General features: G+C 37.8%; 1 protein-coding gene across 2 annotated transcripts in view; it reads left to right on the forward strand.

Annotated features, from left to right (window-relative positions):
• nfatc3a (nuclear factor of activated T cells 3a) overlaps nucleotides 1–14530 on the forward strand; it is an 82507-nt gene that overhangs the window by 20507 nt on the left and 47470 nt on the right. For both annotated transcript variants that reach the window (XM_028475896.1, XM_028475906.1), the window contains 2 exons: nucleotides 1098–2271; nucleotides 13115–13277. In XM_028475896.1, coding sequence (XP_028331697.1) covers nucleotides 1098–2271; nucleotides 13115–13277 — 1337 coding nt within the window. The remainder of the gene's footprint in view (nucleotides 1–1097; nucleotides 2272–13114; nucleotides 13278–14530) is intronic.

Raw genomic sequence — 14530 nt, forward strand, 5'->3', positions numbered from 1 at the left:
AACTCAGGGCAACAGTCACTATAACTATAATAATATTATAAAATACTTTGATCTCATTCTGGTAATCAGTGTAAAGAGGTGTTGTGGGAAAACATGAGGAACTAGTAGCAGGGCAAGTGCAAGTTCCTTTGCACAAATATAGCACAAAAAATGATAACACTTTACTTGAAATTTTATACATAAAGACTGTTGTGCTGGGTAGCATGGCCAGTTTCCTGAATGATTTGATTTTAATTAATATGTTTTTAAATTGATTATTCGCATTTCAATTTAGATTCAGTATTGATCTTTCAAATGTATTTGGAAATGCATAAGATGGTTCCAAGCTTCTGACTTAAGTTGGGACAGCTTACCCAGCGGAGCTTCATCTGCCATTTTTGAATGCTGAATTGAATGCACTCTCGTACTGTACTTGACTTTGCTAACGCCAAACTATGCGCAAGACTACAGGGGTTAGAGTAAAAAAAGAAATCGATTTCAGCACCCTTGAATTGATTTTGAAAAATTTCAATACAATTGATTAAAGATCGATGAAATTGATTTCTCTACTCAGCTCTAAAAGGCTGACGTTACACTGTCATTATTATGAATAAGTTGTCATGAAGACTATCATTAAGTTTTGTTCCTTATCCTAACCCTAACCTTAACCCTAACCCCACTATATCCCTCCACCTAACCCAAAAAAGGCAAACATAGCTCCAACAGTGTCATAATTTAGTGAACACTTAATGACAGCATTCATGACACCTTATTCATGCTAATGACAGATTATGACATTATGTTTGCCTTATGTATAAAAAACTTAAAGTAAAGTGTTACCCAAAAAAGAGTATTTGTTAGCCATTTAAAAGTAATTCTCATATCCATGTTTTTTTTTAATTTAATTTTATTTTATTTCTCCAATATTGTTATCATTACAATGATGTCTCACTGATTGTATATTGGGGTAAACTTTTTCATGGTATCCTTTGCCTACGCTTTGTGGATGTGTAAGCCAACTTTATACTGGAACATTTAAGCTAATGTTTATATTAGGAACCAATAAAAGTTGCACGTTTTGTTTTAACCAGATTATTTTCTCTTTTTCCCTCTCTTAGATCTGGAGCCCGATGAGAACACATCGTTTTACATCCTTAATGTGGGCCAGCCCCAGTCTATGGTCACCAACCACCAGTCGATTGGTCTTCAATGTCATGGAATGCAAGCTCACTCACAAATCATCAGTACTTCACCGCGCCTTCTGTCACACAAACCAGGACCTGAGCAAACCAGTTACGAAGTACAAAACTCCAAGTATGGCACCTCTCCTCTGTTGCCCTCTGCTGCACCAAAGGCTTTTGAGTGCCCCAGTATACAGATCACTTCAATCTCCCCAAGCTGCCAGCAAGAGATGGATGCTAATGAGGAGGTTTTGAGGGCCAATGGTCCTGAGGGGGAGTACCATGGTGATAGGCCTTTGACCAGAGACCACCTGTATTTGCCCCTGGACCACTCATACCGGGACTCATCACTTAGCCCAAGCCCTTGCAGTAGCCTCTCTTCAAGAAGCTGGTTTTCTGATGCCTCCTCCTGTGAATCCTTTTCACATGTCTACGACGATGTGGACTCAGAGTTGAACGAAGCAGCTGCCCGGTTTACATTGGGCTCCCCTCTGACCACTCCGGGTTGTGCCTCTCCTCAAACTGCTGGTGGAGTGCTGGAGGAGCAGCCATACTGGCAGCAGCACCACCCAGCCTTTGTGCAGCACTCCCACTCCATCAGCCTGTCACCCAGACAATCCCCCTGCCACTCACCACGCACTAGTGTCACCGATGAAAATTGGCTCAGTCCACGCCCACCTTCTAGGCCTTCCTCTCGTCCCAATTCTCCATGTGGGAAGAGGCGCCATTCTAGCGCCGACATCTGTTACTCCAGCTCATTGTCACCTCATCACTCGCCCACACCTACACCAGGACCTTCACCTCGGGGAAGCATAACAGAAGACACATGGACTGGAAGTCCCACCTTAGGCATTTCACCGTTTCAATGTTGCCCATCAGAGGCAGATATCCCATCTAAGACAAGAAAGACATCACAGGACAGAACAACTTTGCAGTCTGGGAAAGGAGACCTCGGGCTGGAAGAGCCAGGAAATATGTCTCCTAGTCTAGATTCCCCTTCAGATGAAACCTTACACGGCCTGAAAAAGGATGGACTTGTTGAACAGTTTCTCTCAGTTCCCTCTCATTTCTCATGGAATAAACCCAAGCCTGGTCATACTCCTATATTCAGGTAAACTTGCAAATCTAAAATTGAACAAAGGGCAATGATCTCTCAAAAATGTCTTTCAAAACACATGCTAAGGCCTGTTAGTATGGCAGGTATACAAGAGGAACACACAAACAACATAGTTTAGTAATAGTGGATAGGGACTTGTTTTTACAAATACATTTTAATTTGTCTTGAGGGGAAAAAAAACCCAGCAACATTGGAGCTTTTATTCATTATAATCGTCTCTAGAAACATAATCAATATAGTGTGAACTAAGAATCTAAACTGAGAATGTGTGACAACAACTGCCTTTTTATCTGTGTTTTTACTGAGATATTGAAACCAGTTATGAAAACAGTTTATGTTGCCAATTTGATAAGCAATTAGTTGTTCAAAGCTCAACAGTTGACCTCGGTGCTGAAGATCTTTATGAGCTTTGTTAGCAGTCATAAAGATTAAAACTCATTTAATCCTTAAGAGGTGTACACATAGCGGTGCTGGAAATGCTCACACTAGTTTGATTATTCAAGCACCCCCCATTTTCCAGGTCAGGGTAAAGGATGGAAGAACTTTGGGCTTTCTATCAGCAGCATAAATATAATTGATGTGCATTGTGGAGTATTACAACATGGTAATTAGCTTGTGGTGTCAGATATAATCACACTAAATCAATGGAGATGATTAGCAGTAGTGGTATAGGAATAACTTTCTGTCTGTTCTTGAATGTGTGCACCAGATGAAGCCGTGGCCTTGTTTGTGTGCACTGGCCCTTAGCACTGTAAATTAGCACAGGGCACATATGGTAAGGGGGGTGGGGTGATAGCGCCACACACATGCACACACACACACACACACACACACACACACACACACACACACACACACACACACACACACACACACACACACACACACACACACACACACACACACACACACACGCTTAGACATAACTCCAATGCTTGCTTGCATATACCTAACACGGTCCAGACAAAAACAGGGTCATCCTAATGATGAGTCATTCTTTGGTCTTCTAAAACATGACCTGTCAAATAAGTTTTTTTTTTCTTCTGCATTTTTACATATCAAAATGTTTGCTCAAACCTGTTATGATAAAATAACTGATATTCTTGTGGAAATGGAGGAAATTGTATTTTGTCTCTCAATATTAGAAAGGGACAGTAAATTATTGTATGTTGCTAAGTGGCCTGTGGATTTGTCTTGTTTTTTGAACAGATGGTCCAGGCAGAAGATTTCACTCAGTTTGGTGGGACAGTATTTTCATTTTATTATTAAGATAAAAGATATGACTTACAGCAGGGTACGTAGCTCTTAGTGTCATTGATGAAAGATTAAAGACATGCAGCATTTTCAGCAAAAGGACAGTTCCTACAGGTCACCTTACAGCAGTAGCAGTAGCTAAGTGTCTGCAAACAATCAGCTAATTTTAAGAATTATGATGAATAGTTGATTATTGTATACAAATTTTGCTTTGAGCGTGTCTTATTGATAGGGTTGGGCACCGAGAACCGGTTCCAAATAGGAACCGGTTCCTAACGTCCGGTTCCAGAACCGTTACGAAGATGTTTGCATTTTGATTCTTTTTTTTGATTCCTAAATGCCCACACTAGTTTGTTTCCGCGGCTTGCTCTGTTTGCTTACGCGGGGTTTGTATAATATGCGTTCAGAACGTGACTTGTGTGTGTGTGTGTGTGTGTTTCTCTGGCGTGTGCGTGTGTCTCTGGCGTGTGCGTGTCTCTGGCGCGCGTGTGTGTGTGTCTGGCTATGGTTTCAGTTTGGTCCGGCGGGGATAGGAGCGAATCACTGGTAAAAAGCCCAGTAAAACTGCGGAAAACAATCACCAGGAATAAATAGTTGCTCTCTGGTAAAGATAGTAGCTCTAACAACAGGTAAAATGATAAACCGGTGATATTACAGCCTGTGAATGCAATACGGGGACACATTTACTCTGCCTCCGGGTCCTAGTGCCAGCCGACCGGTGAAGCCTGTTTCGTTTACCGCGTTTACCGAGGTCCGTGTTTGATTAATAAGTCTGTGTGTGTCAGTGTGAAAGTCTGCATGTTTATGGCTCAGTCCATCCACTCTTTTCATTATATCCATGTCTTTTAAGGCTCTTATTAAATAGTGTCGGCTGTAGTCCCGGCCGCCGCCGTCTTGGATTAAGTTGTCACCAGCGCGTCATCGCCGCAAGTTGCGAAAGCGCAGAATCACCCAAATAAAGACTTATATTAGTCTATTTTTTTTTTAAAGCGGTGTTTTTTTGTGTAGCCTTAGACTCCGATTACATTTATGTATATAATATGTTCCGTACAATATAAACAGGTTCACAATATAACTATTTTTATTGTTTCTGTTTCCACTGTATCCAGAATAATAATAATATTTCTCAACAAGAACTATTGATTGATTTGTCACATGACTGCTCCAGGGTTTGAGTTTGTTTTATTTAGTTTCACATCTACCTGGGCTGCATCTATTTGTTTTTTAGACTGCTGACAACTTGTTTGTAGTTTCATTTCAGCAAGTTTCAGTTTTACAGTTACAGTTGGGGACCTTTGTAATTGAATACCGTAGTTACATTACAGCAACCAAATTAAACTGTATCAACTAAGTGAATTAATAAAAAATACCTGTTTAAAGGCTTTTTCAAATTAAAAAATTATCCTGTGAAATCTGTGACTTGTTGACCTGCACAACTCAAAGAATCGGAACCGAGAATCATTTAGAACAGGAATCGAAATTGAGAATCGGAATCGGAATCAGACTACTTAATGACAAAGTAAGTATTAATTTCTGGTGGATCATGCATGATATTGGAAAATGATAAAGTGCTGGGTTTCCATTACAGATTTTCACTAAATAAAGCAATATTTCTAAATATCGACAAAGTATAATTGCGCTTTGAACGTGTTTCTATTGAAGGCTGTTTTGGCCAGGAGCCTTGTAACTCCTGTGAAATCTCATCCTGTGAGACTTTGCCGCTCCAAACCTCCCTATAACACTCTGAATTCCTTTGTTGTTTCACGTCTAATATGGCAGTAATAATTTTTAAGCATAAGACTAATGTCCCGGTCTCCTCTTCTGTCTACACGTACCACGTCATGTTTTCTCTCTGAGAGAAGTGGTCATGTGATCAGGCAACTCAAGTCATGTGACCATGTACGTCACGTTCTGACGCGTATTTGCAGAAAAAGCGTTTCCATAGCGCTTTTGCAACACATTTCACATCAAAATGTCTGAAATTTCTCCTCATGAAAGCGTATAAACGTTTTAGCGATATTTCCAAGGTTAATGGAAACACAACTACTGTTGCTTTTGCACCCAGGCTTTGACTTGGCTCTACCTCTGAGCCAGGGAGTAGCAATAAGACAATTGAAAAGACTAAAATTGTGTAAAAAACTGAACTGATAGAAGAGGTGTCCTAATAAAAGGCTTTCATTTCCCAAACGATACCAATGTTGCATTCTTAAGTATTGGCCAATACCAATATCGATATTGGCGTTATTCATACATACTTTTAATACTTACATTGTAGTGTAGAATGTTAAAAAAGGGTGATACTACTCAGAGAATAATAGTGAGCAACAGCATGAGAAAAACTAACCCATTTATTTATTAACCAATGGCTTATGTACATTTTAACCTAAAGAATATTCTTCAATAAAATAATTTAGAAGACCCTTAAAAATAACCTCAATAACTGTAATTAAAACTATGTACCATATATTGTATCTGAGATTTTAGATGCAGCTGGTATAATCCGATATTTTTTAATTTTTTTTTAATGTCAGTATTGGATTGGGCCATCCATGACATTACTCAGACCTTCTTAACTCATTCACTGCCAGCCATTTTCAGAACGGCTACATTCTTCACTGCCAGCCATTTTAGAGCAAGACCCACAGAATCTTTTGTACTTTGACAATCTGAATTCTGACACCAAATTCTGAAAGATTATTCTCTACTTTCAACAGAAAAAATAAATTGTTCTTCCGTAATCAGCAGTTGAATAGAAGCAAGTTTCACACAAATTGCCAGTGTCTGACAAAAAGCTGAGAAAAAAGGCTTTTTCTGAAAAAACCTGACAGTGACTTTGAAACATTTCTTTTTGCTTTAGTGACACCTCAACGTTGATTTCCATCTATAAAACAACAAAATCAACACTGAGACTGAGCTTTTGATGGCAAAATTATTATTTTGTTGACCCCCCCTGTCAGTTCCCACACACGAAACTTCCTCCTCCTCCCGGACATGCCGGGTGTCACCACTTGCCCTTGATAATCATGGCTAATCTCTCATCCAAAGGTGCGCCACTGCCACCCACATAGCACCAGTTGGTCACTACATCATAATACAAGGCTAATATTCATAAAAGAACTCCGTCACACAGTCTCCAAGCAACCGCCCTCAAAAAACACAATTTTTACGTCAATGGCAGTGAGCATTTGGATTTGAAATTACGTATTTTTACATCAATGTCAGTGACTGAGTTCAAGAGGTTATGCTACTTACGGCCATAGGTGGACCTATTCTCCAGTTCACGACAACCTCCCATTTCCCATTTCCTTCGTTCTCAGCTCCTGTTACCTCGCCGTCATGCTAACCTACACTGGCAAAATACTTCCTACTTGTTGAGTGATTATCAACATTTAGACAGATTATAAAATAAATGTAAAATTTGAAAACATTAGCAGGGAGTATTTGTAAAATTGAATGATTGTTCAAAATTGGATAAAAACAAAATTACACTGAAAAAGTGACCTTTTCACTGATCTCGGTGGCAACACCTAGTGAGGCATAGGGTCAAAAAATAAGTTGGCAAGGTTGGAATTAAATCGAGACTTATGGTAACTTGGTCAAACCAAAAGATTTAATTTTAGTGAACGGGCCACCCAAGAAGCATTTAATGTATGGGAAATTGTAGGCTATATACAGTTGTAAAGTCACTAAAAGTGAGAAGGTCTTTGAATAGTACACATTAGTAGAATCTGTTATTGTGATCAAATGGGCCAGTCTGGCTGCTTGGTTCTTGTAAAACAAGTTATAACCAAAGGTTAGGAAAGAAAACAGAGAATGCAGTTTTTTATCGCTATAATCCTGACCACAATATCAAATACCTTCCTATTACTTCTAAAGTGCTGTCCTCTGCGGGTTTGTTACCAGTTTCTGGGGCTGCTATGAAGTCAAACAGTTCTTTCAAAAAGCCTGATTTACATACAGAGATGTCCAGAAAAGGCTTAGAAAAAAAGTAGAAGGCTTTTCTTTTCTTAGCATGATGTATTTTCTCACCTAGTTTTTGTTTGCTTGATGCATTTACAAGTTGAAATCTGGTATCCATGATAATGATGACAAAGAATTGAGCATCATTTTCAGTTTACCTATTTCCAGTTGAAAATGTACCAACTTAAAGTATACCAGTCGTATGGGTGCTTGGTCTCTTAGTAGCCCTCTGTAGAATGCTGTCTGGACCTGTTACATATCTGCATGATTAACATAATTTTTCTGTGGTTTGCATCAATTAATATTCACAATATATCTAACACAAGCACATTAATATTCATAATATATCTTACATTTGTCATTTTTGTAACCCAGTACCCTGGACGCAGGACTTTTAATTCATGATTCATGATGATATTGATCATGAATGTTTTTTTGTTTTTTTTTAAAAAAAAATACATATTCAATTTCATAGAGAAGAATTAAAAACCCCTTCAAAATCTACTTTTTTAAAATTTGGACTGTGAATTATTCTTACCAGCAACTGTTTTCTTTGTTGAATCTTTCTAAAAGATTGTTTCTTTAATTTAGTTGAATTCAGTAATGTTGTGAATGTTAAGATTTATTATATTATTGGGGAAATGTTTATAGAGAATGATTGTTTTCCTTCAGTTGCAGCCACCAGATATTTATTTCAACCAGCAGAGGGTGCTGGTAACTCAGTGCTCTGTTGGGATGCAGCTATTGGGATGCAACAGTGAAGAAGAGATGCTACGCGCCAGCAGACAAAGCTATTAGAAAAATGTGATTTTGACAGATATTCACTTAATGTTACAGATATTCTTTCGGTGCTAAAGGGGTATGGAATCGTTATGAACATGTTTAAGAATAGAAGGCGGCCATAAAGAGACTAGTAGGCAATTCCACCCACCGCCTATACTTCTGGACATCCCTGTACATACACCTTTTCGCAGTGACATTAGCATCCGGGACACTTGACCTAGCAATGCCTGCCGCCATTTACGCTATTTACCACAGACAACATAAAGGTTTTACTCATTGTCTTATGAATATTTCAGCAGATTATAGCAAAGGTCAAGCACAAATATGAAGAAAAGTTACATCTGGTTGGTTTACACAACTTTTTTGTTTTGTTTTTCGCTGGAACATTGTCTTACATATATCTCTCTTCTGAGTTGTTTCCTGGTTTGTTCCTGCTGTCAACACTAATCTCGCGAGAACTGCCACTCAGGCCATTTCAGGTGGCAGTTCTCGCGAGGCTAGTGACAGCATTCAGTTTAGTAAGGCAGAGGAATTTTTTATTTATTTATCTTTTAATTATTATTACATTAAAATACGGGGTAAAATACGTGAGTTTCCCAGGCAAAACGGGATATTACCTCTTTCTGTTTCTCTTTCTCATGGCCCGACCCAGTGGCCCGGTGTCCCGGCTTACCGGGGAAATCCCCAGTGTCCCTATACTACAGTCCGCCCTTGCTTGTTACCATGCCTTAAGATTAAAGGCACGACCCACGCGAATGCCAACAACTGCCACACTCTGTTCAGAACTTAAATGTATGCTAATTCATAATCATTGCCACAGGAAGAAATTAGATCCCTAAAATACACCATCAATCATGAACAAAATGTCTACTGCAAACATACGACCACTTTGATTTTGGGCTCCATATAGTTCTGTCGTCGTTCATTTGCCTCAGTGCTTGGATCCATAATTTCCGTTTCTGGCCTTTTTCTTTAGGTATTCTATAAAATTATATATTTTTGTTCAGCCAGGCGTGGTTTGGTTATGACAGCCAAATACTATGCAGGATTTGGACATTCTAAGATAAAAATCTGCCAGACTGCAAGATCTCCATCGTGTTATCAGCAGTCAATGGCGGTTGTCAAGCAAAAGCATACCCCTCTTAAAATTGCGGCACACGTTACTAGGTCAAGTGTTGACGTCACACGAAAAGGTGTATAGGTTTAAATCTGTCTGATTAGATTAGACTGCATGCTGCCAGCACTTGACAGGCATTCGGAAAGTAAGAGATTTATGAGAACCAGAACTGCTGGCCAAAATGTAGTTTCCTTACGTTTGATTATTTTTAGTTTTTAGTTTTTTTTGCCAGCAATTTACCCGTCATGTAGTCTGTCGAATGTTTGTGTGCAAGAAGCCATCAGGATCTTGGGGAAAGTCAAACAGAAGCAAAGCTCCTCAAATGAAGAGTTGTTCACAGCCTACAGTGGTTTGCACTGGCCACAGCTGCCCACAGCGCACACTAATCCACAACTAATTTACACAGCCTTATATAAATCCATGAACACAGTAGGACTCAGCCTAAACGCAGAAACACACAAACAGGGTCTGAGCTGCGAGTGCAATGCTTGATGTAAAAAACACATGTTGGCTACTGTCAGTATGTTGACTTTTAGCTTTTAGTAATAAGGTTTAATTATATACACACAATCAAAGGTGTAAAGAGTACTAATATATTCTACTCAAGTAGAAGTACTCAAGTACAAGTACAAGTGTGTCATACATAAAAGTCAAGTACAAGTAAAAAGTAGCTTAATTGAATAGTAATCAAAGTAAAAGTTACAAGTTGCTTTCACGTCCCACGATTATTTTTTGTAATGAATCTTGCCACGGTTCCCTTGCATACAGTAAACATCTCATGTATAAACTTAAAAATAAAGAGATGAAATCTTGCACATTTGGAACTTAGTTTATTTCCTTAAAAGGCATCTGTGTAAAATTAAAGGTTTGTCAAAATGTACAATTATTTGTAAAAAAAATAAAATAAAAAAAGAAACGGCTCTACGTATAAATACATTTATGAACTCTAAAACTGAGGAAATAGCCTCAATTCAATGCTGTTTTAGCACAGTGCATTATGTTTAATCCAATTGGTCGACTATGATGTGATGCATTTGATTGTTTTCTGGTTATTTAATTTTTTGTGGTTTCACAATGTCTGTTGATCATTTTAGAAAAAAAAAAAAAAATCATTACTCGGTAAAGGTTGGGTGTAGAAATGTAACAAATTTCTTTAGTTCTTTTAAAACGTACTTAAGTAAAAGTAAAATTACTCAAAAAAGTACAAGTACCCATAAACACATCTCAATTTCAGGAACATGAATAGTATTTGTAAACCATTACTTTCACCTCTGCACACAATGAAGTGTGTGATTGTTTTTTATTCTTTTATCTTATGGGGACATTGTCATGATGAATGTAAAACATACAAACATGGCTTGTGATTTGTTTATTTTAAAACTAGACGAACTATGAAAAACTACCTTTATGAATCATTGCACTCTGAAATGAAAGAAAGCATAGAACAAATAAGCAATTTGAGTTGAAAAAGAAATGATGGAATCCATTTAGGGCTGGGCGATATGGCATTTTATAAATACCGCGATATTTTTAGGCCATGTCACGATACACGATATATATCTCGATATTTTGCATTACCCTTGAATTAACACTTTGATGCACAAAATCACACCAGTATGATGATTCTATATGTCTACATTAAAACATTCTTGATCATACTGCATTAATATATGCCAATTTTAAACTTTCATGCAAAAAAGGGGATATCACAACTAAGTCAAAGTTGACATAACTGTATTTATTAAACAGTGAGTGGCTCAAACATAAAATTGTCAACAGAAAGTGCACGTTCTGTGCAAAATTGTCACAGAGACATTTCAAAACAAGACATTAGTGCAGGATGCAACTCACATGGCATTTCAAAACACAAAATTAAAGTGCACTTTTTGTACATAATGCCACTACAATATTTTAAAACAAATAGTGCCCTTTTGTGCATGTTGTCATTAAGATGACATTTCAAAAAAAAAAAAAAAAATCAAAAAAAAAAAAAAAAAAAAGTCCGCGAGTTTAACGGTATGGTCATTTTCAACACCGCACAGACTACAAGCTGCGATATATCGAGTATATTCGATATATCGCCCAGCCCTAAATCCATTAATACCATTGTTCACATGATGCTCATGAGGGTCTGGTAGATACAATGTGTTCCAACACTGCTTTTATACAGACAGAGGGGGTTGGAAGTAATCAAGAAAAGTTGGAACACCTGTAGGAATTAATAGCACCAGCTTTCAAGGCTGATTCAACCTTGTTGCAGAACAGCTTTAAATTGTTAACCCACTTCAGGTTTCCTGAAAAAGCCCTATTTGTATTATTCTGAAAGTTACATTATTTTTCAGTTTTGGGTAACCAAACCTTTTTTTTTAACCTCTGGCTGTTCAGTACGTACCTTTGTACCATTTCAAGCTATTCATTGGACTTAGGGAGTTCTAAAACTTTTGACCGGTTGTATATATTTAGAAAAAATTGGATTGGAATTTGCTGAAAAATCGACGCTTGTGTTCTCAAATGACCATCAGATGCCCATTTCACCACCATTGAGTATTTCCGTTCGAACTGCAGCTGTTCAAATACTATTGTGGCCTGTACAGATAACATAAAGGTAGTGGGGGAAAAACACACAATGCTACTAGCTCCTACTTACTGTATGATGCACTGCACAAAATAATGTGCACACGACAGTGTTTTATATTTTGTCCAACGAACAGTTTGCAAACACTTAACCTACAAGCTGAATTCCTACACTTGTGTGCCGTATACTGGTAATATGCACAGAAAAAGTCCCCCTAAGGGAGTGATTCAGTGTCTAGGTCTGAACATGACCTATTACTCGTGTTAATGTTTAAGAACAGGATTGATATACGGGCAAGTCTGTGTGATTCACTGTCTGAAAGTTTCGTTATATCATATAAACCAAGAAGGGGGGACGCCACATTTTAAGTAAAGTAAAGACGTTACCGGAAGCTTTAAGTGTCACAGTCTATGAATCAGAGAAATTGTTTTTCTTTAACTAATTTGCATTTGTGAGGTTACAATTTATTTGAATAAGGTTGTTTTTTTAATTCCCCAGAAATTTATTTTAAAATAAATATTTTACATCCTGGAATTTGTGTTTATAATCGGTAGGTTGTTGGTTCAAGTTTTCGAAGTAGCAGAACTTCACACTAGGCCTGGGTGATATGGACCAAATGTCATCTCGATATTTTTTCTCAAAATGGCGATATACAATATAAATCTCGATATTTGTTTTTCAAATGAAGTCAGATCAGAAAAACAATTCTGTGTTAAATTTGCTGATGCAAAATGCCACACAGGCACATTTACTAACAAACAGCTGCACAATATCTGTCAATTTTGGCTTTTTCTCCTGTAAGGGACAGAGAAGAGAAAGCAGCAACTCCTAAAACTAGTATACCAATATAATTTTTGATGTATCCACAAAACTCTAAATATATATTTTGAATCTCGATACATTGCCCAGCCGTACTTCCCACTGCTCCTCAGAGATGGTTCATTACAGAGAAATAATGTGATTCGAAACTAAGTGATATTTACGCAAGAAAATGACATAGTAGTATATTTTTTTGTTTATAAGTGATTGTTTTAATGCCCTCCACATGAGCCTTTAAGACACATGTACTGTAAAACACAAAGCGTTTTGAATGATTCTGCCTATACTGATGTCTAATGTCTTTCTGTTTGTGGTTTTAACCCCAACAGGACCTCCTCGTTGCCTCCTCTTGACTGGCCTCTTCCTTGTCAGTTTGGCCAGTATGAACTGAAGATTGAAGTGCAACCAAAAGCCCACCACAGAGCGCATTACGAGACTGAGGGAAGCCGAGGCGCCGTCAAAGCAGCATCTGGTGGCCATCCAATCGTCAAGGTAACGCGTGGGAGTTTTCTCACAGGAAAAGCACTTACCACTGCACAGTCTTCAGCAACAATTTGGGTGTACCTTCTCACAGTTTAGGTGTGGAAACTGTGGCATTTTGTGCACATTAAAAGACCAAATGTTAGTTTTGCAACAAACTACATTTTCACCTACGGTCTTGTAACGCTGCTATAGCAATGCACTAAATAAGTTTGAGCCTGTGCAACGCTTGACATTTAAGATTTAAGATTAAATCCTGTTTACACAGTAACTAAACCCCAAAAACTACTTTTTTCTGCTGATTACAAATGTATTTGGGTATAAAGTAGTGCTGTTGATTGATCCCGGTCCAACTCTCAACATTTTAGTCAAAGTATTGCAATTTGGCATGTTTTGCTGTTAAGTGTCAGAGTTTTGATTTTAATTTTATTTATTTATTTATCTCAAACTATAAAGCAATAGTTGCTCACTTAAACAAAGACCCATGTTTGAGAAGGGGCAGAAGGAATCTTAACTCTTATCTAGTCCTGCCCCTACTTTCAAGCTATTTCACAAAGAACAAAATAAATCTGACATTTGAGCAAACACACATATATATATATATATATGTACTGTACATATAGTATATATATAAATATATATATGTACTGTACATATAGTATATATATAAATACCAAACCAAATACAGACAATCATAAACAAAAACAAGCATTCTACATGTCCACCGACCCATCAGATTCTAGTCCTTGAACTGATCTAATAAGTTTTGCTTATTAAAAAAATTACATTTCTTCATGTTGTTACAGCTTTTAAGTTTGATATTAAAACTGTTCCAAAGGGATAGCCCACAAACTGAGTGACTGTCAGAGTGACTGCCTTCTATGGGTTGAAACCTGGCTATTACAATTGATTTTTACTATTGGCTGGGAACAAGATTGTGTGACATTTTTGGACCATCTTACATCACAAATAAGCACTGTAGCCCTGCCCCTTTTATAAAAACTAGCACCTGTGGGCTCTACAATCTGTGGTGAGTAGGTTAGATTGAGAGAAGAGTGAATAGAGAGGTATATTGAGTAGCTAGTTAGCATAGCATAGATTGTTCATTGGAGATTTTATAGTATGGACTGGGCGTGTCTTAACTGCTCCAGGAGCCCCGCCCATAATCAAGGCATTTTTGAATTTCCCTTCTAGTGGCATGTCAGGAGGAAGCAGGGGTTTCGTTTCTTTTTAACAATTCCTTTTACCTATTTTTATGAATCCTC

The sequence above is a fragment of the Gouania willdenowi genome, chromosome 3 (assembly GCF_900634775.1).
Source record: "Gouania willdenowi chromosome 3, fGouWil2.1, whole genome shotgun sequence".
Taxonomy (NCBI): domain Eukaryota; kingdom Metazoa; phylum Chordata; class Actinopteri; order Blenniiformes; family Gobiesocidae; genus Gouania; species Gouania willdenowi.